The sequence below is a fragment of the Capra hircus genome, chromosome 23 (genome assembly GCF_001704415.2).
Source record: "Capra hircus breed San Clemente chromosome 23, ASM170441v1, whole genome shotgun sequence".
Lineage (NCBI taxonomy): Eukaryota > Metazoa > Chordata > Mammalia > Artiodactyla > Bovidae > Capra > Capra hircus.
Window position 1 is genome coordinate 31970726 of NC_030830.1, and position 26626 is coordinate 31997351.

The window sequence follows — 26626 nt, forward strand, 5'->3', positions numbered from 1 at the left end:
CTCATTCCCCAGGGGAACAGAGGTACTGGATGACATGAGCAGGAATGAAGACAGAGGACCTTGGGGTCCCTGCAGTGACAGGTTGGGTGCTGAAAACAGGCAGAAAGAGCAATCTGGCATCCTGATCCCCCTCCCGTCTCCCGATCCCCCTCTGATCAGCCTACCAGGTGTTCTGTCTTTACCAACGCCCCTGGGGACCAAAAAGCTTGGCTGAGCACCCACTGGAAGGGGTCACCCTCTAAGAGGGGCAGTGGTGGGACTGCTGCTGTCTGGAACTTGTCCTGAGCTCACGGGTCTCACCTCATCCTTAACAACCACCCTCTCTGCCACTGCTACTAGGCAGGGTCCATCACCCGAGGCCCCAGCTCGCTTTGAGGGGCAGAACCCAGACCCCTCCCTGTGCGTCCCTCCCCAGCTCCTAAGGAGCTGGGCCAGGCAACATATGCCCTGGGGGAGGGGCAGCCTACAGTGGGCTGAGCTCCAGGACTCCTGGGTTGAGATGCAGGAAGGCAGGGCACTGTCCTCCGTGACTGTGGCCTGGGAAGGGCTCACTGGGTCACAGGGCCACTTCCTCCCACGTCACTGAGTATAGAGGCACTTTCCCACCAAACCCCAAAGCTGGCTGGCCAGGCCCCTATCTCATACACAGGGCCACACACTTTGCCCTGCCCAGGGAGACAGAGACACAGCACACCAAAAGGGGCCATCTCCTGGCACCCCCTCCCCAAGGGTGGACCATGCCCAGCCATGCCAAGAGATCACAGATTAAACAGAATACGCGCCCTCCCAGACTGACTCTGACCCAGCACGCCTCTCCCTGACACCTTGGTTTCCACTGGACTCTGGACCCACTGGTGGCTCCAGCCCAGGGCCCCTGTCCTGTCCCAGAAACTGCACCAACAGCCCCACCCCTCCCTGCACCATTTGGCTGGCACCAAGCAGAGGGAGTCGATGGAAGGGGCGAGGGGTGGGGGGTTACAGTACCTTGGGCCAACGTTATAGGGGCTGTATTGCATGACAGGGAGGGTCGGGGTGTGTGAGTGTGTGATTATTGCCTCCTGGGAAGGAACCACGGTCTCTGCCTGCTCCCCACCCCCCCCACCTGCCCCCTCCAGGAGGGGGGGGGCCCAGCCTAGGTCTTGTGGGTGAAACGGGCCCACACCTGCTGCAGCTGTGACCGCGAGATGCGGAGCACCGAGGGCACGAGTCTGTGGTTGCCGGCGGCCAGGGGCGCGTGGCGCCGGTGGGGCGCCCGCACAGGGCTGCTCTCCGCCGAGCGGCTGCGCTGAATGAGGGAACCGGAGGAGCCGCCGCCGCCAGGGTGAGGGTAATGCTCGGTCTCCAGCGTGGAGGAGGAGAACACGGAGGACGCCAGTCGTCGCAGGGGGCTGTACCGCGGGAGGGAGTGCCCCGAGAGTCTGTCCTCCTCCAACTGAAAGAGACCAAAAGAGTGGAGGGGAAAGAGGTGTCAGGCACAGACTCGATCGACAGCTCCGTCTCGGGGACCACCCACCGCTGACAGCCCCTGCGGCGCTGGGTCTCGGGCAGGTGGGCAGGGGCGGACCCTCCCGCTCTGCCTCACCCCCTAGGCTCGGCCTCCAACGCCCTTCCCCCGCCGCCTCCTCACACCACGGTCTCCTCCCGGAGACCTTGCTCACTCACCTTCTTCAGGAAGCCTTCCTGGCTTAGCTCTTGGAGTTCCCTCTGGGCTGGGGAAATCCTGCCCCCTCCCCCTAGAAAGACCGCTCTAAACTGTATTGGCATCTGTGCACCATCTGTCTCCCCAGCTGGACTCTGCGCCCTTCATGAGGGCAAGAGAACACCAGCTAAGTGCCCTCTGTGATGACAACCCTGCCCGCATGCTCAGAGTCTCAGTGACAAGGTGGCAGAAGGGAAGGACTCTTAAGTCCGACTACACGTTTGAATTCCAACTCCCCCACTTAATACCTGGGTGACCTCAAGCAAGTTACTTTACTTCATGCCTCAGCTTTCTCATCTGTACAATGGGGGTAACTACGGTTTCCTAAGACTCTTCTTATGAGGATTAGGTGTTATCATATGCAAAGCCCTTACAGTAGTGCGGGCCATGGTGTAAATGCTGTGCCATGTGAGCTGTTTATCACTCTCAAGAATGAAGAAAGAGTTTAGAGGACTGGGGGGTGGAGGAGCCAGTTGAAGTCATTTCTCCCAGGCAGCTTTTCCTTGTCTAAAGCTGAGAGACGTGGCAGGGCTTGGCCGCCTCACCTGGCCACCCATGCCCTCATGCTTTCATGCCCTCAGAGGGAAAAGAGAAAATGGGCTCCGTGTCCCAGGCATGTGGGGACAGAAACGACGACTTGCTGTCATCCGACCTTGCCCATCCTGACCCCAAGCGCTTCCTGGGACTGAGGCCAGTTTACAGAGCTTTAGGTGGCGCAGTGAGGACTTGCTGGGCCAGCGGCTAAAGGGCTGAGGAGGAGGGCGCCCCTGTGGCCACTGAGTAGGGGGTCCAGGGGCCTGGCATGGAAAGGGGGAGAGAATATGCTGTAGGCTCGCTTTATGCTCACTACACTCGCCATGGTTTCCCCTTCTGCTTCTTCGCGGCCAAGTCTAGGATCCTTCTGAGCTAGTCCTGTCTGCACGGAGGGTTAGGTGTCCACGGCCCACGTGGCGATACCGAGGGCCAGCGGCACCCACCGCTGCTCACACCCTTCTCAAAGCACATGTGGGGGGCTCCAGTTCAGCACCTCAGGCAGAGTTTGGTCAGCTGCCAAAGGGACTTAGTTCCAACACGTCCTGCCCTTTCAGGCCAGGCACCACTTGTGGCCACCTCCCTATCCTCCACGCCCAGCTGAAGTGTCACACCTGTGAAGCCAACCCAGCTTCCTGGCAGGCTGGCTCCATTCCAAGCAGACAAGAGTCCACCGTTATGTCTCTGTGGCCCCTTGAGTGTAAACACCGTCTCCACCTTTGCATCCTCACCCTACCCCCTTGCCTGTGAGCCTGATTCATCTTTGTCCCCCAGCCCCTTGCACACGTGGCAGGGAAATGCTCTAGGGGCTGCCAAACAAATGTCCATGCCCTCAGGAAATGTTGACCTGCTGGGTTATCAGCCAGAGACAACTGGTGAGGGAGGGTAAACATCCCTCCCCTAGATCCCACACTCTGTCCACTGCCCTCCCCTCTGGCCTAGCTTTCGCAGCCACTTCTGATTTGCACGGTGAATTCCAGAGAGGAGAAATCAAGGTGTGTGTAAGAAAAAAAAAAATTCAAGTGTCATGGTCCGCATGCCAAAGAACGACAGATGCTCGAAGACTGCCTGATTCCACGTTATCCTTGTCTTTACTCCCCACACGGGTAGGTGACAGATGTACAAGTGTTCCTATCTTTAAGGATTGCTTTTAGGAGGAAGTTCATACATCAGACCCCGAGCAGATGGAGCTGGGACTCGGAGGGGCTTCCTTGCACAAAGGTTGTAGGGTGGGGTCCCTACAGGGACTTCCTGCCTGCCCTGAGCCACTTAATCTAGTTATGTTATAGGATGTGGCAGGGAGTTCCACAAACTGTGATTCCATGTGCAGTCAGGTGTGGAGACCTCACCCAGGCTCAAGACTCTTTCCAGACCAAAAGAAAGAAAAAAAATGCCAGTCCACTCCTCCCTCTTCCCCTGCCCTCGGCGAAGGAAGGGCTAGGCTTCACCCTCCTGCACTGAAATGCCGGACAAAACATGTCCTGCCCCACGTGCTCACACCCAGACACACACAGAGATACCACCACACACACCGACATGCCCACAGGCACACCTGCTGCCATGGCTCAGCCAGCAGGCACACACGTGTGCACACGCAACACAAACACACACGCACACACCACAAAGGCTCTTTTTGACCCTGCACCAACCATCTGCTGTCTCTGGACTGTTTGTTCCTCTCTCTCTTTCTCTCTCTCTCTTTTTGTCACGTGGCTTGTGGGTTCTTAGTTCCCCAACCAGAGACAGAACCTGTGCCCCCTGAAGTGGGAGCACAGAGTCTTAACCACTAGACCACCTGGGAAGTCCCAGATTCAGCCTTGTTGTTGTTGTTTTTGTCTGCACTGCACGGCTTGTGGGATCTTAGTTCCCTGACCAGGGATCGAACTTGCATCCTTGGCAGTGAACATGTCTAACCACCGCCAGGGAAGTCCTTGATCCTCTTAAACACACAGCCCTCAGACTGTGTCTCTGAGCACAGCCCTGGAGCCAGCTGCCTGGATTCAAATCCCACTTCTACCCCTTAGCAGCTGGTGACCCTGGGCTACACATTTAGCTCCTCTGAGCCTCAGTTTCCTCACCCTGTAAACAGGGGTGGCCTCTGCACTGTGTCACTGTGAGGGCTACGTGGGAAGAATACAGAAGCTCAGGAGCAGTGCTGCTGTTTATTCTCATTAGAACCATCACTGTGGCGACTACCCCGCCAGCTGGGACACTGTAGACGTCCGGGGTTCTCCGCACACCGCATGCTCTACAGACACTCTGAAAGTGCGCCCACATGTGTGTGCGCGGACACACGGACACACCCACACACCCAGAAAAGCACACACGTGGCTGTAGAACTCTGCCCAAGCTCGCTTCTGTGCATTGTGGGGAAACCAAGGCCCGCACAACCTAACACCCCATTCAGACCCGCACGACCCCATTGCTCGCTGAGACGGGCAGTGCCCATCCTTGTCACCAACAGGACCTGAGCCCAAGACTGACTGTACAGCAGGCCTGTGTCTGCTCCCCCAAATCTCACCCCCTTGGCTGGAATTCCCTAAAGTGAGGCTTACTCCTAGGACCAAGGGGGCATCTGAAGGTGAGAAAAACCTCCCAGATGGCTCAGCTGCACAACTCTGAGACCCCACTGGCCTACAGTCACCAGGAAGAGACTGGAAGGGCCCAGGTCCTAAACTCAGCCTCCTGACTTTAATTCTGGGCTTTCTCTCCACCCCACACACACCACCGCCATCTTCCTAGACTCTGCACCTCCCGAGGGCCCAGCCTGTTGTGTGCCTGATCTCTGATGCCTCTGGTCTCTGACACAGAGGCGCAGTAGGTGTGGAATGATGAGGCGATGAATGAATGAGAGAGGATCAAGGGAGCCCAGGCAGATCCTGCTCCACCTCCTGCTTACCTGGTTCTGGTTCTGATGGGAACAGAGCCCGGGTCAGCAACATAGCTATGCTGCCCAAGCCCTGCCCTGGCTGAGCCTCCAACTCAGGCTGGCTAGGACCTCTCAGGGTGGGGGCTCACGGTCCTCAGTTTTTGAGCCTCCAGTTTTCCAGTGCCCACGACAAGGCCAGGACATACAGTCTCAGGATCTCAGGTTAGAGACTGTCTCTTCTACACAGTGGGATGGGGCCTGAAGACAGTCCTGTCTGGAGCCACCTCCTCCAGGGCACCGGGGTCTCCTGCCCAGGCCTCCTGATCTGAGCACTCAGTGGAACCGGCCCTGCACCTGGCATCTCCCAGAGCCTTCCACGTGCAGGCCCCCACACGGGACAGTCGAGGGGAACGCACATGGGCTGTGAGCCCTCCAGCATCACTTCCTTGGCTCTCCCCAGTCCTCTGAGGGGACATGGACCCCAGTGAGCACCCAGGGTGAGTGGTGGAGCCACTTCCTGGGTCAGAGGTCAGTCTCTGAACCACACAGAGAAACCCGAGCAGGCCAGGGACCTTCTGCCTGTTCGGACACCCCGTATTTGCAAAAAATAATAATAACTAGAATACCATGAGACGTGCTGTGGCCCCTCACCCCAGCATTTATGATGCAGCCACCACTAGGCCCCTCTCTGCCCATCCTGTCCTGTCCCTTAGGCCTCCCACATGAGAAGGCACCAGGGCAACCTGACCAGGTCCTCCCAGGGCTCCCAACATGCTGGCCCCTGTGCCCAGTTTAGGGTCCCTCCTGCCCTGGCTCCTTCTCTCCCCATCACTGTCCGACATCCTGGCTCTCAGAGCTCACCCTCAGCACAGAGCCCGCTCTGACCACAGCACACCCCCAGCTGCCCTCACCCCACTTCAGCAAGCTCCTTCGCAACTCCAGGAGCCCTCTCCCCAGGTATTCTCGCCCCTTCGTCTCACTCTTTTTCAAGGTGTGAATGTTTCCCAGCTCTGCCTCCACCCTGGGCTCTCCCCACTCCACATAGTCCTCTTGAGTGATGCCACCCACTCCTGCGGACTACGAGATCCCCAGACCCATATCTCTCACTGAGATCTCTTTCCTGAACCCCAGTTCCTCCACAGTGGACATCCCCCAGGTACCATGAGGTCATTGTGTCCAAATCTGAGTTGATGCTCCCTTTGAAACCACTCAGTGACAGTACCACTGCCCACCCAGAACGCCGGTGTCAGCAGCAACTCCCTCGGTCCTCTCCCCAACACCCCCAGGCTCCATCCACTCTGCCCCACATCCAGAGTCCCCACCCTGCTCCACGCCACCAGGGCGCTCTCCTGCTGGCGCCTGCCCTGTGGCCTTGCACCTGCCCTGTGGCCTTGCGCCTGCCCTGTGGCCTTCCTACTGATAGGTTTGTGCCCCTTCGATCCATTTTCCACACAGCAGCCAGAGGAACCCTTCAAAAGTATCAGTGTCATCCTGTCACACCCCTGCTTAAAAGCCTGCCATGCCGTGCCGTGCTACGTTGCTTCCACGGTGTTCGACTCTGTGCAACCCCATGAACTGCAGCCTGCCAGGCTCCTCTGTCCTCAGTGGCTCACCAAGCCTTCAGAATCCAGCCCCAAGGCCAAGGCCCTCCCAGACGGGGCCCCGGGACCCAGCTTGCAGCCTCGTCTGCTGCAACAAGCCGATCAGTGTCTGACTGCCACCTCTGGGCCTTTGCACACCCTGTCCCCACGCTCCGGGAGGTCTTTCTCCTGTTTTGTCACTTGGCTGACGCTGCCCCGAAGGCGACACTCCACTTAGAACCCTGCCCCCCACAGTCATGCTTGCAGACCCTTAAACCTGTCTCCCTTCATCACGGCTGCAACCAGTGTGTGCTAGCCGGCAGCCCCCAGGGAGCATACGGGAGCACTCAGCTGCACGCCAGGACTGTGGGCATTAGGGGTGGGGAGTGGGGTGCGAGCCCAGCCTTACCTGTCTCTGCGGGCCCGTGGGATCCGACTCTCTCCGTCGGGGGCGGGGTCCGGAGTGCAGCGGCGAGTGGGAAGGGCTGCCAGGCGTGGGGGGCTGTGATGTCTCTGACCGGCCATCAGCCTGGCTCAGCTGGGGTAGCGGGGGCTGGGCGGGCGTCAGCCGCAGGTCCTCCTCGGCCAGTGTGTGCATGCCACGTCCCCGGGGCCGGACTGCGGGCTCTGGCACTGGCCGCCGCCGCTCATCGGCCTCCTCGGGCAGCGGCCGCAGCTCCTCGGGCTCCTCGTCCGTGGTGCCCGACGTGCTAGGCTCAGCCCCCGGGGGGAAGTCCTTCAGCTCCGTCTCCTTGTCGATGATGACCCACTCCTTGCTGTCGAAGTCCTCCTCCTCGGCCAGTGGCACCGAGCGGAAGGCGTTGCTCAGGGCCTCCTGTTCCACAGAGGCTGACACGTCCATGCGGCCGCTGGCCTGCCGGTCGGCGTGGCCTGTGTCCACTGACAGCATCTGGGCCGGCTGCGAGGAGCAGGCTTGGCGCGAGGGTGAGCCAGGCAGATCCATCCGTGACCTGCAAAGCCACCCAACGTGGGGCTCAGTGCCCGGCCTCTCTGGATCCCCAAGGACCCCAAGGTGGAGCCCTATGACTGGGACCTCCTGACTCTGCCCTTCTCCCACCCCGGGCCAGGCTCAGCCACCTCCTGGGTTGCCACCCTCCAACCTCAGTCCTTGCAAAGAGCTCATGCATTCATTCAACACACATTTTTGAATGTTTACTATGTTCCAGGAATCTAAACACGCAGTAAGTAAAATTCTTGGGCTCAAGGAACACTGTCCTCCAGAGCCCTCCCAGAAATTTGGATCTTCCTAAAGATAACTTGATGCTTGCCCAGCAAGGGCTTCCACCCCACCCAGGCTTGCGCCCGATGTGCCCAAGACAAACACATCCACCTGGACCTCGAGTGTGCTGATGGTTTTCTGGCCTCTTCTACCATCACCCTTCAGGCCTACCTGGCTGGTTGCACCACCTCCAATAAACACTCCAGTGACTGCCCCCCCACCAGCCCAGGACAAAGTCCGCATGCCTTAGTCTGGCATTCAAGGCCCCTGGCAGCCAGGCAGAGGCCCTGTTTCCCATTTCCCCTAGCCAGACCCATCTCAAAGTCACCTGCTCTTTCCTAAATTTTTCACACCTCTGTGCCTTTATAAATGCGACTCTCCCCACACGGCCTGCCCTTCCACCTTGGGCTGTCCACCCCAGCTCGGTGTCACCTCCTATAGGGAGCTGTTCCCTCCTGCATTGATGGGGGGCTAGTTTGCCCTGGCGGGGGCCTAGTTTGCCCTTCCAGGGCTGCCTGTGTCCCCTCACGTCACAGCACGTGTGTGTTTATGAGTCTGCCGCCCCAGGAGGTGATGAGTTCTGCCAGTCAGGGGCTGGGTCCCCTCTGGCTTTTGCCTCTGGGACACTGATTCTACCTGGGGACATCTCTTTCGTTGTTATCTTAACCTGTGCTGTGAATCTCAGGTGGCTTGCTGCGGTTCTCAACTGGGGTTTACTGGCCCCAAGGTGAGGATATTCCTCAGGAATGCTACACAAGGAAGAACTGTCCTCCCTCACATTCCAGGGTGCCCTGCTGAGAACGGGAGAGAACTCACTCACACTCAGGCTGCGGGCAGGGGGCTGACTGCCATCCTCCTCCCAGCATCGAGCCTGTGAGGGGAGTGGTACAGATCAAAGCCTCCCGTCGGCCTTTCTCAGCATCCTTCCACCCTGGCCTATGTGAGTCCTGCCAACACTAATCTGCACAGCATTTTTATCGATTTGTTCATAAACTTAAAAAAAGACAAAGGAAGGTCACCGGGTCTTACATTCATACTCCCATTTAAATGGCTGACGTCACTTAAGAGCATGGCTCGTTTTGATGGACATGAAGGAGAGAGAGGCTCAAGATGGGGTTGCGGGTGGTTGAAGCAAGCAGGGCGGGGCACACCCTGATCCCATCTGCCTCATACACTCTCCTGTTCCCTCGTGCCCCAGAGCCCCCCAACCCTCTGCCCTGCTTGAGATCCTGGCCTTCCCTTCCAGAAAATCTCCCCTTGACCCTCTCCTCTCCTGAAACAAGGGTTCACTCCGGGTCAGACCAAGGTGCTCTCCAGGACTGTCTTTGCTCAGGGCATCTCCCACCTCCCTCTTCCACTCATCTCCCTTCCAAACTGCCCTTCCTCACTCCTCCCTGTTTCCTGAACCCTCTGGGCGACTGGGAGGAAAATGCAGTCTTCTATCCGGGGATTCAACCTGTGAGAGTGTGAGTGTCTGTGGATATGAGCGTGTGTGTGAGAGCTGACGGCTCCCTCTGGACAGGGCCTGCGTCCCCCTGTCCTGGGGTCACCAGAGGGATTGGCACAGGGCTGCCCTGTCTCGAGCACCCCAGAGGGGCGCTGTGCCCGTCCCGGAGGTGGAGTGCAGTTTGAGGCAGAATCCAGTTTGGGGCTCTGGATTCTGGGCCTCGGGCAGCGACTCCTTTCCTGGTGTAGAGAAGGCCCCCGCCTCGCTGTAAAGCCCCACCCCAAACCAAGGGAGGTGGGGTCGTCTCTCCACCTGAGGTGGTCTCACCCACCAGATGAGGATCCACCCCTGGTCCCTGGGCCACCGAGCTCCACCAGCCACTCTCATCCCACATCCTAAAGGCTCACCTTGGCTCTCAACACTCCCTCACATCAACTAGGTCCCTCCTCCCTCCCTGACATTCAGACTCCCAAGCCCTGATTCCCAAAGCTTGGTCTCTCTCCTCCTCAAACACCCCCAACACCCGCTGAATCTTCTCCAGGCCCCTCCCCTGGAGCTGGAGGAAGCTTCCCCAGCTGCTCCTCTGTAATTAGTCCCTAGGGAAAAACGTTCTGGAAGCACGCCCACCTACCATCTCAGCCCTCTCCTCCTCCTATGCCTGCCCCCGACCCCACACCCCTTCGTGGCCTAAGCTGGGCCCTCTACACCCCCACCCCCTCTCCAGGGCTGGTCACTGCTAACCAAGTCCCCAGTCCCAAGCATAAATCTCATAACCCTTCCAGGGTCTCCCACCTCTGCCTGGAAATTAGCCTTCCTCCAGACCAGCTGTGGGAAGCTGATGGGGGGTGCCAGGGGCCCCGGACCACACCCCTGGCTCCAGACTCACCTCCTGTCATGCAGCTCCACCCGCCCATCCGCCGTGGACAGCCTCTCGGACTCGGGGCTGTTGACCCTCCGGTAGCGCAGAGAACGGACTGGGGTTGTCGGCGAGTCTGGGGGAGCCCGCACCGGGGAGCTGGGGACCCCCACACCACGGCTCTGCTCCTCCTCCACCACAGCGGGGGTCTGCAGGACAGGGGAGTCCCATGAGCTGATGGGGCGGCTGTGGGGCCGTGGTTTTTTTGGGGCAAAGGAGGGAGTGGGAGGTCCGAGCACTGGGTGCCAGTGATCCTGGGAGGGCGCCAGGCCAAGGAGGCAGGGCGAGCAGGCAGGTGGCTGGGGAGAGGGAGCCACGAGTGGGGAGCAAGAGGGCAGGGGGAGAAGGCCACCCACATCGCCCTCCCTGGCTGCAGTTACTTTTCCAATGTTGATCCGGAGTTTGTTCCGGTTGACATCCGTCTCCTCCCAGACTTCAGCCTCGGGACCCCCGGGGTGGGGGACAAGGTGGGGGCTGGGACCCAGTCCCTCTGGGGGCCGACCAGGCAGGATCGGGGGTGCATTCTCCTGGTCACTCAGGTGCTCTCCCTGCAACACGTCCTCGGTGTTCTCCCGGAGCAGGTCACCGGGCACTGGCGTCACGTTGACCACCCTGTGGAGGCCAGGAGAGGGCCGTGGGCAAGGCTGGTGGGGGGCTGCCCTCTCCTCTAGCCCTGGAGACCACCCACCACCCTTGGGCGGTTCATAGGCCCACCTCCATCTCTGGCTCGTACACCCTCTGGGACCATAGTACCCTCAGGTGGCTCCGGTGGGCAGAGGCTTGGAGGCGGGCTACAGCACCACCTGTTTATTTAGGAGATTCGCTGCTTCGTGGCCCTGCCAGCTCCCTACTGCATTTTGCTGGCCTGATTCCTCGAGACTAGGCGTACATGCCTGCTAAGTCGCGTCAGTCATGTCTGACTCCATACGACTGTAGCCCACCAGGCTCCTCTGTCCATGGGATTCTCCAGGCAAGAATACAGGAGTGGGGAGCCATTTCCTTCTCCAGGGGATCTTCCCGACCCAGGGATAAAACCCGCGGGCAGGCGAGTTTCTTTACCACTAGCACCACCTGGGAAGCCCTAGAGATTAGGAAATGGGTCCAAAGAAAGAATCACTTTGGAGTTCCTCGAGCAACGTCGTCACAGAACTGGCACCACGTGTGCCGGCCAGTCCTGTCGAGTCTCCCCAGCAGGTCCCCTGGCTCACTCCTGGGACGGTGGGGCAGGGGGAGACCTTCTCACTCTGGCCCCTCCCTGGGCCACTCAGTCTCTGTGCTTTTCACTTGGATCTGAGTTCGCCGACTCATTGATTACAAACATCCTCAACTCAACTGAGAGCATTTTGAGGTCAGGGGCTATTAAATTTCTTTTCTGAGCCCTACAGGGGCTCAGAGCTGGGGCTCAAGACCTGGCCATGTGTGATCACCAAACTGTGGGCCCCAGGGGAACTTCACTCGGGGATCCCTGCTCCCCAGAAAGGTCAAGAACTCCAAATAAGGATGTCCATTGCAGGCCCAGATTGAAGGTGGAGACGTGGTGGGACTTCCTGGGATTCAAGAGCCCCGCTTCTGAGCACCGAGAACAGGAGAGACAGCCAGGTGGTGTCCCGGTAGGAAGAGGAGGAGAGGGCTGGCTTCCCAGGTGACACCTAGGGGCAGGGGTCGTCTGCCCCCCACAGGGCCATCGCCCCTCCTGAGACTCACCCAAACATGGCTGCCGTCTGCCGGGTGTTCTGCTGGGGTGGGGTGGAGGTGCTCGTGGACAGGAGGGCATCATTGCCCGCCTTCTCCCAGTCAAAGGCCTCGTTCTCGGCAATGCCCCGCTCCTTCATGCTGTTCTCAAACACTGACATGATCAACTGCAGGGGGCGGGGGTGGCGGGAGGACAGAGCGGTGACCCCGGGGGCTAGCCAGGAGGTGGGGGGCAGGTGCTGGGGTTGCAGAGGGGAAGACAGAGGCCTTCCAGGACAGGGAGGGGCCAAGAGGGGGCATTGGAAGGAGAAGGGCACATTGATTTTAAATGAAAACATGCACACGATATGCAAATCAGCATGCAAATTATCATCTGGACTTCAGCTCCCCCCTGGCTGGACGCGAGCCCTTGGAGATGCGTCCCGCTCATTCCTGTCCCCAGCCTCCTCTGCCATCGCCACCGGCTCCGTGGACACAGCAGCAACAGCAGTTTCCCAAACCCACCACCTGGGGTCATACCTCTGCACAGAAAGCTTTGTCTGCCTGCAGTGCCCAGCCCACCGCTCTCTCCCATCTGAAGCCTTCCCTGATTCCCTCGCCCACACAGCCTCAGTCTGAACTGTTCACAGGCCTACCTGCCGCCTCTACATTTCTAGCAGCCAGCCACAGGGCTCAGCACAGGGTGTGCTGGAAGCTGTGTGGTCTGGGGGACCCCATGAGGCTCAGTTAGGACTAAGGGGCATGGTCTCCCGACTACCCGAGTAAGGGATCTCTGCCAACAACCGGGTCTCTGGGTTGAGGAGGTGGCAGTCCCCCAGACGTTCCCGCTCTGACTTAGCTCTTTCTCCAGACAGTTCTCTCTGCTAGCGGGACCCTTTACTGTGGGCCCACTATGGGCCTGACACTATCCGTGCTCCTGAGGGGTGTGGCCGTGCCTGGCACACGGCAGGTCCTGGCAGAACACTGTTTCCCCCATTCTTTGATCAGGGTCAGCAGGTCCCATAGGAGTGTGGTGAGGGCACCTTGGAAAGAGCCCTGGACTTGGAGGCAAGTGTGCCCGAGCCCTGCCCTGCTCCTCACCAGGCAACCAGGCCTCAGTTTCCTCATCTGTGAAATGGGGACAATCATCCCACTTGGTCTCCTACAGAGTTTCGATGTAAAGTCCTCGAAAGCACTTGGTTTCATTAATGATTAAGTGCTGGAATAATAACATGAACACGCAATGTCGCCAAAGGCTTGTTTTAAAGCTTAAATGAATTAAGTGAGGAAAAGTGCTGAGAGCAGGGTGAGCTCTTGATAAATCGGAACTGTGACTGCTGTTTACAAGAGCAGAGAACAGTTTCTTTCGTGCAGTTGGAAGAGCAGGGGAGGTGCTCGGGACGTAGCCGGTAGGGGCGTGGGGCCTCAGCAGGATAGATGGTGCTGGAGACGGCCACCCACAGAGAAGGGGGTGCAGGAGCAGGCGGCAGGCTCCCACCTGGTAATCAGGCTTCGTGAAGTAGTCGAGGCTGGCGATGTGGTCCAGGAAGAGGTGGAACTCGGACGGCATGTGCTTCAGCAGCATCCGGTGCTCATACTTCTCCTTGATCATCCCTACCTGCTCCTGGAGACAGGAGGGCACCGGCAGATGGAGCCCCAGCTGCCCTCCCTGTCCTCGCCACCCCCAGGCCCAGCTGTACTGGCCTTACCTTGTCCTTGATCTTCCTCCAAGGCAGCTGACCCACTGCAAACTCCACCAGCATGTAGAAAAGGGACCACAGGTCATCGTGGCGGCCCATCTCCTGGGGGTGGGGGTGCGGAGCGGGGTCACCCACAGCTCTCAGGTTCTTCTCTGGGAGTGGGAGCTGACCCTTCACTGAGGGACCCCAGTCAGGGTGCCTGTGGGCAGAGCTAGGGTCTCCCTGAAGCCATGGCTCCACTCCTGACCCACCAACACACAGGATCCCTCAGTCAAAAGTTCTGTGTGAGTTTTCTCATCCTCCAGAGATTCGTGGTGGGGACAGAGAGGAGGGGATCCCCCAAGTAAGGAAGAAGGTGACGTCAAGGGGAGACACCAGGGGAGCCCTCCTCCAGGGTCTCTGGAGGGGCAGTGTCCAGCCCCTGCCTCGGGCTCCTCTCCACCCCAACAGCTGCACACCCCACCCCTGACCTGTGCCTGTACTGTCTTACCTTCCCTAGTCCCGGCCCAGCCACTCACCCGGTTCTTGTGGGCATTGACCGAGGCATAGCGAACAGTCCCCCGAAACCCGGCCACATTCCGAGGCTGCAGAGGGGAGGACACCACCAGGAATGTCACCCGCTGTCCCTGATCATAGCCACATCTCAACCCTGCTCACCAAGCCTCCTCAGCCTACTCTAGCCCTGCCAGCCTCCCCCTCTGCCCCAACCCCATCCCCGCTCCGGATCACGTGGGTCAAGAGCAACCTGACCCACAAGCCCAGTTTTAAACCTGCCTCCTGTCCCTGCTTGATGCCCCTGCTCGTCTGCCCTTGACCGGAGTGGGCAGACAGACCACAGGGCGCGGAAGCACGGGGGAGAGGGAATGGGCTGCGTGTGGATTCAGCGCTGAGCGACACTGAGGCCAGGCCTGTCTAGGCAGCTTCAGGAAAGGCTGGTGAAGGGCCCCCAGATCAGGGGCTGAGGTGAGGACGCCAGGATTCCGGTGAGCGGCGGTACTCACAGGCCGGACGTCCCCCGTGGTGTTGGTGTACTGCCGGGCCAGCCCGAAATCCAACATGTAGCACTTTCGGTAGGTGGAGGGCAGCCTGCCCATGGCAAAGTTTGACTGGGGGAAGACAGCAGCTGTGAGGCCACCTGTGGGCTCCAAGCCCACCTGGCCCACCTCAGGAGACACCAGAACCAGCTCTGGTGAGGGCCCCTCCACCCCTCCTCACACTCACATGAGAGTAAAACATCACCGTGTGCAGCAAGTCACGGACCCTCGTCTGAGGGGCAGGTGTGACCATCCTCATTTTAGAGAGGAGGAAACTGAGGGCCAGCTGGGGGCTTCTCCCAGACCACACAGCAGGAGGTGGCCCAGCCGAGGCCCGCCTGGCTCGGGACCCCCAGAACTCCCGGCAGGACCATGTGGCCCAGTGCAGCCGTCCTGCTTGGTGGCACCAGGCGGCCAGCATTGTCCTTGCTGTGTGACTTTGGGCCATTCAACCAAGCTTTCTGGGCCTGTTTTCACTTTTTTTAAAAAAATTGTTATTTATTTATTTGGGCCTTAGTTGCAGCGTGTGGAATCTAGTTCCCTGCCCAGGGATCAAACCAGGGCCCCCTGAACTGAGAGTGGAGAGTCTTAGCCACTGGACCACCAGGCAAGTCCCTCACCACTTTAAATGAGAGGTTTTTCCCCAGCACCAAGATCCAAGATGTCACAACATTAGCTACTTGGAATCTCTTCCCAAACCCTAGCCCCTAGGTCCTCTTCCTCAATCCCTCCATCTTTCCCCAACCCCTTCACTTTTCCAGGTTCAAGGACTATTCAGGTCAGGGGTGAGAAAAGGGAAGAGGACAGAAGAGAGGGGATGCCACGGGCATGGCCAAGGGTGGGCAGAGGTGCTCCTGGGAGGCAGCAGGGACGAGGAGGCGGTGCTGGAGATGCAGAGCAGGAGGAGGAGACACACAGAAGAAGCTGTCCCCAACCCCAACCCCTGCTCTGGAGAAGAAACAGGGGGCCCAGGAAAGGGGAGAAGGTCGGGGGGTCTTCGGAGGAGGGGAGCACCCTCACCGGCTTGATGTCGCGGTGCAGGAAGCCCACAGAGTGGATGGCCTCGATGGACTCCAGGATCTGCTTGCCCAGCCGCAGCGTGGTGCTCAGCGTGAAGGTGCCCCGCGGCTGACTGCGGCGCAGGTCAGCCAGGTTCCGGCCCTGCGGTGAGGGTGGGGCCCTGCTCAGCTGCCATCCAGCAGTCCACCGCCACCGTGACACTCTGCCCAGCCTTGCCACCCCGCTAAGGCTCGTGCCCACTCCCCACTCCTCTGGAGTCCACAGTCTCCATCCTACCCCAGGCGTCCCCACCAGATCTCTTGGGGGAGAGAGAGGGAGGCTGGGCCGTGGGGGCTCACCTGGAGCTGCATCACCACGTAGTTGAACTTCTCGTTCCGGCCACAGCCAATGAACCTGCACACGTGGTCTTTCCCTGAGGGGCACAGACAGGGGTCTCCCAACTCCCACTCCGTCTTCCCTACTTCCTGCCCTAAGGTGGGCTCCTGAGGAGCTCTTGATTCCTGGTCCCCCAGCCCTGGGCCCTGGCCACTTCTCCCACCTCCCCCTGCACCTTAAGCCCATCGTGGTTCTTGGACTCGGGTCCCATAGCCCCTCACCCATCACCTACCAGCCCTGGGCTCCATCACTCCTCCCCTCCCCGCCTGCTCTGGACCCACACCTTGCAGCTTTTTGAGCACGGCCACCTCCATCTTGAGGACCTGCTTGGGTTGCTGGGCCGACTCCACCTTGAGAGCCACATTCTCCCTGGTCAGCAGGTCCATGGCCTCGTAGATCTCACCAAAGCCCCCGCCCCCGATCTTTTTGAGCTACAGAGACAGGGGAGAGGGGAAGAAGGGGCACGGGGATCAGGCTGAGTAGCTCTCCACCCAACCCACTGCTGGCTCACATCCTTCAGTGTCCTTGGAGAGAGGATCCCCCACCCACCAATGCTCCCCCCTCCTCTCCTAGTGCCAGAGACAGACAGCTCAGCAACTCCTCCCCCCAACACACACACACAGGGCCACACGTCACATGGGCAGGGGGGAAAGTTATGAGACCTGAGACTCCACAGAGAATGGAGACAAACCCAGGCAGGGTTCTGAAGAGATAATGGGCTGTTGTGAGCCATTTAAAGGACATAAATACCATGCTCTCCCCATCCCCCACCTAGACTGAGCAGCCGCCATCCAGAAGCAAAACTAATTTCCAGAACCTCGCAGTTTCAGGTGGGTCCCCCAGGGAGGCCAGCCCTTTCTGGGGTTGGCAGTCTCCTGAAAGATGACACCAGGGGCAGAGAGCATCTCGAGGAGAGTGTCTGGAGGGGCGGGTACTCAGCAAAGGGTGTTCTCTGCCCATGTCATTCCTGAGGCCCGAGGGCAGATGCCCAAAACCAGGGTGAGTCTCCTCTCCCAGGGAACATGGTGGGGATGGAAGTTTGGAGAAAATCTGTGTGTTCCCAGGGAGCACTGCAGTGGATCTCTGACCCTCTGGGCTCCCCTCCTCCAGCATCCCACGGCAGGGAGTGAGAAAAGGCAGAGGGGAGAACTGTGAGAGAGGAAGAATTGGCCAGGGGAGATGAGCAAAGCTGAGTTAGAGGGCAGGATTAAAAGTCATTTCAAGTCAGGGGCCCAGGGCTCTTGGAGAGTGAGGATGCTGCTGGCAAAGATGGGGGAACAGGGGAGAAGGTGCTGAGTTCTAAGTGGGGACTTGTTTGGTTTAAGAAAGATGCACACGTTTCTGCCATCTTTCCTTGCCACCAAAATGATGTGCATGAAGGTTCTGGCTGGTGCTCTCAAGAGCATCAACAATGACAAAAAGAGAAGCAGATGCCAGGTTCTTATCAGGCTATGCTCTAGAGTCATCATCCAGTTTCCAACTGTGATGGTGAAGCATGGTTACATTGGTGAGCTTGAAATCATCAGTGTTCACAGAGCTGGCAAAATTGTTGTGAACGTCATAGGTAGGTTAGACAAGTGTAGGGGGACCAGCCCCAGATTTGAGGAGCAATCTAAAGATCTAGAAAAATGGCAGAATAACCTGTTCCCACTCCATCAGTGTGGTCTCATTGTACTGATAACCCCAGCTGGCATCATGAAATGTGAGGAAGCAAGACAAAAAAACCACAGGAGGGAAAATCCTGAGATTCTTTTTCTAGGGTTGTAACACATCCAGGCAAATAAAATGCCTCACTAGGAAAAAAGAAAGAAAGCAAGAAAGCTGTACAGTTCCATTCTCACCTCTCAAGGAAGTCCATCCATCATGAATAGCCTGCTCTCTTTCTGAGCCCTTACTCCTGTCCTGTTGGCTTGTAACCGGCTTGTAACACAACAGCCGCAGCTGGGCTTCCTGACTCTGAGACTCCCGCATCTCCGAACCCTCCCCCTGTAGCATTTACTCAGCACTCACATGCCCAATAAATGTTTAATGGTGGTTGAAACATGGGAACGGCAGAGGAAAGGGGGCAGGGCAGAGCTGAGGACTGGGAGTTCCCAGCGGGTCACAGTGGTAAACACTCTAGAAAGAGAGAGGAGGATGCCCGGAAGATTGAGAAGACAAGTGGAAGGTTGGTTGGGTTCTTGCGCCCAAGAAAGAGGGTGGAGGAAGAAAAGGGAGACACCAGGGTCCCTCTCTGCTTGAGATAAAAGGTAAGGTCAGGCTTCTAGAAGAATTTTGAACAGGAGGAAACAGAGGCCGGCTCAAGCGAACCCATGGCAGGTCTTCTGGGTGACGTTAAACTCAGGGGAGAGTCAAGTATCTTCCAGATTCCTTTATGGTTTTCTTTGTGGCAATATGGAGAAAAGGGCAAGGGAGAGGGTACAACCACCACCCTTCTGTTCTGTCTGCTCCTGACTCACAGATTTCATCTCAGCTCATCCCCAGAGGCTCTCGACAACTCACAGGAGCTGTCATTTTGCACAAAAGGAAAACTAAGGTGCAGAGAGTTAAGTACCTTGCCCCAGTTCACACTGCTAGTAAGTAGCAAAGCCAGGTTTCATTTAAATCCAGGCAATGGTAAATAACTCGCTTGCCAATGCAAGAGACCCAGGTTTGATCCCTGGGTTGGGAAGGTCCCATGGAGGAGGACATGGCAACCCACTCCAGTATTCTTGCCTGGAGAATCCCATGAACAGAGGAGCCTGTCGGGCTACGGTCCATAGGATCGCTAAGAGTCAGACATGACTGAAGCGACTTAGCACATGCAATCTAATGCAGAACCCATGCTCTTAACTGCAATTTTGTAGGAGCTGTTGACCATACTGGCATTAACAGTATGAGTGCTGAGATTCAAGCCCAGATTTGCCAGGTTCCAAAATGCTTGCTAGAGATGGTAAGGAGGGCTCGGGGCACCCAAGACATTTCTGACATCTACTCCCAAATTTCCCAGGACAACAAAGGGTATTTCTCTACCACCTCCACTTCCAAACAGTGTTTCTCCTCTCTTAGTTCCCTACTCACCCCTACCCACCCATTACAGAACCTCTGGGGGCAGGAGAGTACCCCGGGCACAGAGGCTAGTTCCCTAATAATACTTTTAGAAGGCCATGAAAATGTTCTAATTTCTTTTAAAGTCAGAAGGGGAATAAATAAACTTTTAGATAAAATTTTTGTTATATAATATTAATTTATTCCTTATTATAGCAGTGCAATCACACAACTGCAATTTTTAGTACTTTTTTAGTTTTGAAGAGGCCAGTGGAGGCCAAACTGACTGCTCAAGCCCCACAAAAGTCACAGAACAGCTTTGCCCACGCCCAGGAACAGGAACATTCTCACAACTAGACCCTGTTCCTTCCCTCCCACATTTTTTCAGGAGCCCCTCTGCTGCTGAAGGACCTCGATACAATAGGACACAATAGGACCAGCATTCACTTAGGAAAAAGGAAACCTGGTTTCTTGGGCCAGCTCTGGGTGACCCAGGATGAGTTTCTGCTTTTCTCCTTCTGTAAAATGAGTGGGACAATAATAGGTCACAATTATCCCTTGGCTCTGTGATCTTGATTCTTGGAGAGGCTAATTCTCGGGAAATGAATGGCATAGCTCTGTGACTGTTGCATCAGCAATCATAGACCTGGTTTCACCAGCCAGTCATGGGAACCTGGCAAGTTAGCTCATCTTTGTGTCTCAGTTTCCATGTCTGTGAAATGGGAATAATAATGGTATCTATCCCATAGGTTGTTGAGGTCAGGCATGTAAGAGACTTTACACATTGCCTGGCCACAGTACGTGCTCAAAATAAATGCTAAGTTTTTATTGTTATTTTAGTTGTTTATTCTGATTCTGAGAGGGACCCCTCAAGAAGAAAGCTGTCATTTTTAAATACTCCACCTAGTGTCATGGACCCTCCTTTTCTCCTGGCATAGACCATCTGGGCAGCTTGTTCTTGGTTCCTGAGCTGTGCCTCACTCCTGGCCCTCATGGAGACTGGCTGAGGAGGTGCATCTGGCACCCCACCCTCTCTATTTCTCCAGGGTCCAGGGACGGAGTGAGGGGAAAGAGACTTCACCTTGGCAAAGACTAAGGGCTTGCTCCTTGTCCCCCGACCCGACCTCCACCACTTCTTTCCCCACTCATCTCCCACCCCCTCCCTCAAAAAGCACAGGAAAGTTCTAACCCAAACTCATTATGCTGGTGAACACCCTCTTCTTCTCACCTCTTCAGTGCAAAAGTCCTCCTGCCCCCAATCTGCCAGAAACTACCCTGAGCAGGACCTGCTGGGGCTGGGGTCTTGGAGGAACACGCCTCACTTTGTCAGACCCTCATTCCTTTGATTCCTGCCCTGGATCCTCCTCTCCTGATTTCTGTCCCCTCCCTTTCCCTCTCAAGAAGCCCTGTCTGGGACACAGACAGCCCATTCCCTTGCTCTCTGGCTTCCCTAGCTCCCTTCTCACCCCCTGCTCCGAGTCCCAGGGACTCCTCTGACAACTCGTTGCAGCTTTTGCCCTTCTCCCTGGGCCACTGGCAAACCAGCCCACGGGCGTTGTTGCCATGATAACCTGCAGGGCAATCGGGCCGCCCCACTCTCCTTTCAACCCTGCACCTCTGGTGAGTTGAGCCCCCATCCTCTGTCCAGTGGTTAGGACTGTGCTTCCACTACCGAGGGGCAAAGTTCGATCCCTCGTTGGGGAACTAAGATTCCCGCGTTACCAACAACAACAACAAATCAGTATTTCTACAGTAGGTCCCATTCAGCATACACTGCACTGCCTTTGCCTCGACCCTCACGCGTCTCCCTCCCATCCGAGGCCCAAAGCCCTGAGGAGGCTCGGACTACAATTCCCAGCAGGCCGAGCAGCCTGAAGTCCTGGGCTGGAGGAGCAAGGCACGCTGGGAGATGGAGTCTCGGCATGTTGCACCTGCCGCAGGAAGCCGTGAGGGGAGGAGGGTGGATGGAGAAGATGGAGTGCGGATGCGGTGGGAGCCGCCTGCAGGGCCTCTTTCCCCGAACCCAGGCTTTTCTGTCCTCTGCGGAAGAGGAGGGGCTCACTCACTGCCCTTCTCCAAGGTCCAACAGAGAAAGAGCCCCCTCCCCCACCCCCGCCCTCTTCCCCTCCCTGAGCTCTGCAGCTCCCGCTCCGACATCCAACCAAGAGTTGTTTCAGGCTGGGCCCAACCAACATGACCTAGCGGGAAAAGGGGTGAGAGACGGCGGGGTTGGAGAGGGGGCACCGGGAGAAAGCGATGGTCCACAAGTGTAGGCAAAAGAACTGCCTGCAAGCCATGTGCAAACGAGCTCAGGGGCACCTCCCTCTTAGGGTAGGGCCGCCGCAGGCACCTGTTTTAACGGGACTCCAAGCCCTCCCCTTCCATCCTCCCCGCTCCCCTCCCTCTGCCTCGCCGGGTCACTCACTCACCACCTTCCAGCGATCCTTGACCACGTAGTTGGCCGGCAGGATGTCGGCCTGCTCCCCTCCCCCACTCATGTTGGTTTCGTCCTTAAGAGCGGCCGCTAGGCACTGCATTCGCCAGCCGGAGGGAGGGGTGTCCGCAGGGCCTGCCCTGAGGGGGCCATCTACCTGGGGAGTGGGGAGGGATTGTGAGGGAGGCGGGCTAGGACCCGGGGACCCACTTGCAGATATGGAAGAGGCGACTTCCGTTCTCCTGGCTGGCATCCTTCCCTGGCCCACTGGGTAGATGCTCCAGGGGTCACTGGGGGAAGCATTGTGTAAAAACCCAGGTAGAAGTCCACAGATGCCGTTGAAGAGGAAAGAGATGCAACTGTAGACTGGAGATGTGAAAGCCAGCAATGGGGACACATGTGATGGGGAAAGAAGAGGAAAATGATGTGTGAATAGGCTGTGGGGAAAGCGTTTCCCAAAGAGACAGATGCCGACGAACGTGGGGAAGACTTGCTAACTGAGGAGGACACAAGACTGGGATGGGTGCTTGAGCAGGGAGACCGGAGCCAAGAAGGCCCAGCTTGGGGATCCGATCTGTGGTCCCCACACCCACACATTTTCCATGCCGTGCCCTGCCCCGGAAACTGTGCATCTGAGGCTCGTTGAAAGGGGAGACTTGCTGACCAAAGGGTGACCCAGGGAAGACCCACCCCACAATGACAGGGTGCCCTAATCGACCGTGGGAGAGGTGATCATCTGAAAATGAGGTGCTACCCAACAGCCCCTTGAGGATGGTGCTGAGTGAGGAGGCTGCCACCATTCTCAGAGCTGAGCCCAAACCATGGTCACGGCCACGGGGCGTGAGAAGCAAGGATGTGAGCAATGGGGTGGACATCAGGCGATGGACTCAGATGTGGATTTTAGAGGTAAGGAGCCCTGTGGCCACTCAGAGGGAGAGAGGGAGCTAAACTGGGGGGAAGTGAGGAGAGTGGGGAAGTGGAAGCAGTCTAAGAGAAGGCAGGAGAATGCTGGGCGGCAGGGGGTCTGGATGGACAGTGGACAAGAGAGCCTCTGCCCACATCTTTCTGTGTCAGCTCAGGAAGGAACACAGCTCTTGTCACCTTTGGATAGGTAGAAGCTGGATATCAGGAGGAGTGCGAGGGCTGGGAAAGCCAGCCAGTGTTACCCAGGGAAATGTCACTGGTGCGCATGTGTGTGTCTGTGTGTGTACCTTCTGTGTGAGTGTGTTTATGTCTTTGTGTGTCTTTCTGTGTGTGTGTGTCTCTATGTGTCTTTGTGTACATCTGTATCCATGTGTACTTATATATGCTTTGGTGTCTGCCAGTGGGTGAGGTGCCTCTGTGTAGACAGGGGCCAAAAGATGGCTTTTTGAGATCTCTGCCAACCCAGTACAGGAATGGATCTTTTCCTCTCTTCTTTCCCTCTACACTTTTCATAAGCACATGGCTCTGCCCTCCCAGGGACCCTGGACAGTCACAGATGGAAGGAAGTTCCTCAGGCTGGGTATGGTGGGGGATGTGGAGAGGAGGAAAGTGCCTAGGATACCTATGGATGGGGCAGGAACTCCATGAGTCTCAGTTTACTTGGGATGGACTCATTGCCCAGGGCTCCTGTGTCTGGCCATCCAGGCAGCGTGGGATAGTGAAGGTGGGGAAACCATCTTCAACAGGTCATGGTGTGCCATGAGGGATCTACAGGGGGAGGAACATTGCCACTCTTTTTCTGCCAAATGACTCAGCTGACTGTTTCCTCCAATCCACGCAACTTCAGAGTGTCAGGACTGTGGGGATATCAAATAGGCTTCTGCCTTCCTTCTGCCAAGTGGCAAATGGGGCATCAGGTATTCAGAGGGCAATGGGGGCAATGGCAGGAGGGGGAGGGATGGGGCGATCTGGGATAAAGGTGGAGGAGACAGGTGGAGGGCAAGATTGAAGAAGCAATTGAACCAGGGGGGAGGGAGCCTTAAGGAACTAAGCAGGGTGACCTCAGGTGGGCCCTCTGAGTCCTGTGATGGTGGATTCTACAGACTGAAGAGGATGATGTGAGTCCTGATCCCATTCTATAGATGGGCAGGCAAAGAAGGAACAGGTGAGGTGGGAAAAGGTGGAGTGGAGGCAAGTGGATAAATGAGGGTTCCCTGCCTCTCCCTGCCTGCCAGCCTCCCCTCTCTGCTTCAGAGGACTGCACTCAGCCCAGGCTAAGGTGGGATGACCCAACACAAGGAACTGGCCTGCCCCATGATTGCCCCCTCAGGACCCTTTAGTGTATAGAGGCATACATGTGTTGTGAGAGAGGGCTTGTGGAGGAGGTTTTATGAGTATCTGTCAGCGACTGTGTGTGTATGAGAGAGTGGGACCAATGATGTGTATGTGTGGTGGGGGGTGTACCCAGGTGGCTGGGAGCTCATCGTGGCATATGCACATATAGGTGTTGATGTGCACCTGTGCAAGGTGTAAGCCAGGTGTGCGTAGGAATGTGGGAGCCCAGGTAGAGAGAAGTGTGGGAGATCGGTGAGGAGTAATGGGAACAGGTGCAGAGAGGTGTGGAAGGGGGCAGAGGGGAACGGAAGGGACAAGGGGAGACAGGATCAGAGGGGGTACACCGGATAGAGACAGGTGAAGGATAAGCATGACAGGTGAGGAGGGGACAGGACTATGAGAGGGGCTCCCGGGCACAGTTGAGGGGTGAGGAAGTAGGTAAGGAGGCTGCTGGGAGGAACCGAGGGACTGGGGACAAGGGAGAGGGGTCATGGAGACAGCGGAGAGGACTGTCAGGAGTGCCAGGAGAGTGAAGCCATAGGGACCGTGACTGGCAGAGCAGCGGGGGGCAGCACCCTCCGGAGCACAGGCTGGAGAGCGTGGGTAAGTGCGGGCGGCGGGGCGCCGTTCCAGGCCTCGGGATGCGGCCCAGGCTGTGTAGGCCAACGTCCCAGCTCGGGTGGAGACGGAGACAGAGCCGGCACAGGGAGGGGGAGCTGGAGAAGGCTGCACTGGGAGCTGGGCCAGGCCGAGGCCCGATGGGTCCCCAGAAGGAGCCCCCTCCCCGACCCCCGCCCGGCCAGCCGGCCGCGCCCCGCCCCGCCTCGCCTCGCCTCGCCTCACCTGCTCTGTGCCCGCTGCGGCTGCGGCTGCGGCGGCGGAGGCAGCGGCTCGGGGCGGCGCATCCCCCGGGGCCGGGGCGGAGCGGGGACGGGGGCGGCTCAGTGCGGCGCTGGGTGGCCCGCTCCCTCGGGCGGCGGTGGGGGCGGCCTCCCGACCGGGACCATCCCGGCCCGGTCCGGCCCGGCCCCGATCCTTCTCGGGCGACAGCGGCGGCAGCAGCAGAGCGGGGAGCTGCCCACAATGCACTGCGCCGCCAGCATCAGCACCAGCCCTGACATCACCTCCTCACCGCCCCGGGCTCTTACATCATCGTCCTTGCTCTGACATCACAGTCCACTCTGCTCCTTTCTCCGCTACTGCGACTCTACGGCTCTCTCTCGGATCGAACTGCTCCGACTCCTAAGGTTCTGCTCACTGGCCTCTGCCATTCACTTGACCTCCACCCCCCAGTAGTGCCGTCACTCTTTACCTGTCACCACAAACCTCACCTGTCCCCATCACCCTTTATCTTCCCCACTCCCAGCGTGTCCCTATCACTCCTCACTTGTTTCCATCAGCCTCAACTGCTTCTCCCACAACATCTTCCATACATTCATATTACTTTCCTCTAAATTCATTTCCCCTCACCTGTACCCATCCTCTCATAAGTCCCCTCCCCTTTTCTTCTAACACCATCGCTCACCTATAACTCTTACCTCCCTACCTCCTGGCTCAACCCGGACCTTTCTTTCTTTGGCCCTTTCTCCCATCTGTTGACAAACTCTCTTTGTTTTTCTCACCAAATGGGATGAACACTCCTTACCGTGACATAAAACATTCTCCACAATATGAGCCCAGAGAAGCTATTAATACCCTTCTGGACATATTGGATTACTCAACATTCCCTGAGCATACTTTGCATTTTGTTTCTCTCAGTTCCCTTCCTTCCATCCCTCTTGTCCTCAACAAATGCACACTAATTTCAACAATCGTGATGACAGCAATAATAATAGTAGCGATTTACTCCTGCCAGATGCTGTTCTGAGTTTCCACGTGTTGATTCATTTAATCTTCATAACAACGCTTTGAGGTAGCATACTATTGTTATGCCCACTTTATTTTATATATTAGCTTTAATTAATTAATTAGTCTGTGTTGGGTTTTTGTTGCTACACGGGCTTTTTCTAGTTGCAGCAAGCAGGGGCTACTCTCTAGTTGTGGTATGCCGGCTTCTCACTGCTACGGCTTCTCCCGTTTGTAGAGCAGGGGCTCTAAAGCGAGCGGGCTTCAGTAGTTGTGCCACATGGGCTTAGTTGCCCTAGCATGTGGGATCTTCCCAGACCAGGGATCGAACCAGGGTCCCCTGCATTGGCAGGAGGATTCTTAACCACAGGATCACTAGGGCAGTCCTTAAATTACTCTTTATTGGAGTATAGTTGCTTTAAAATGTTGTGTTAGTTTCTTCTGTATAGCAAAGTGAATCAGCTGTAATATAAACATATATGGTCTCTTTTCTGGATTTCCTTCCCATTTAGGTCACCACAGAGCACTGAGTAGAATTCCCTGTGTTATACAGTAGGTTCTCATGAGTTATTTACTTTATACATAGTGTCAATAGTGTATACATGTCAATCTCAATCTCCCAGTTCATCCTTTCCCATCTGTGTTCTCTAGGTCTGTGTCATTATGCCCATTTTATAGATGAGGAAACTAAGATGCAAAGAGGTGGAGTAATTTGCCTTGGGTTACACAAACACAGCTAACAAGTGGCAGAGCTGAAATTCAAACCCTGGTTGCAGGGTCCGTGCCCCTAACCTCCATGCTGGGAAGAAGGGTCACTGAATCTGCAAGAGTAATCATAGGAGGCTTCTTGGAGGAGGTGCACTCAACTGTAATTTGAAGAATATGTAGGGATTTCTCAACTGATGAGTGGGGCCAGGGCAAAGGGTGGGAGGGACTTCCAGGCTGAGAAGACAGCATGTGGTGCGCTGGGGGTGACCTC

At 57.2% G+C, this 26626-nt stretch overlaps 1 protein-coding gene across 1 annotated transcript in view; it reads right to left on the reverse strand.

Moving 5' to 3' along the window:
• TTBK1 (tau tubulin kinase 1) overlaps positions 1–24890 on the reverse strand; it is a 41563-nt gene extending 16673 nt beyond the window's left edge. Inside the window, exons 1-13 of the mRNA XM_018038940.1 lie at positions 24646–24890; positions 21539–21700; positions 16366–16513; positions 16046–16119; positions 15708–15848; positions 14655–14759; positions 14172–14237; positions 13663–13755; positions 13452–13577; positions 11987–12141; positions 10663–10894; positions 10253–10431; positions 7089–7650 (exon numbers count right to left, since the gene is read on the reverse strand). Coding sequence (XP_017894429.1) covers positions 7089–7650; positions 10253–10431; positions 10663–10894; positions 11987–12141; positions 13452–13577; positions 13663–13755; positions 14172–14237; positions 14655–14759; positions 15708–15848; positions 16046–16119; positions 16366–16513; positions 21539–21646 — 1989 coding nt within the window. The 5' untranslated portion in view covers positions 21647–21700; positions 24646–24890. The remainder of the gene's footprint in view (positions 1–7088; positions 7651–10252; positions 10432–10662; positions 10895–11986; positions 12142–13451; positions 13578–13662; positions 13756–14171; positions 14238–14654; positions 14760–15707; positions 15849–16045; positions 16120–16365; positions 16514–21538; positions 21701–24645) is intronic.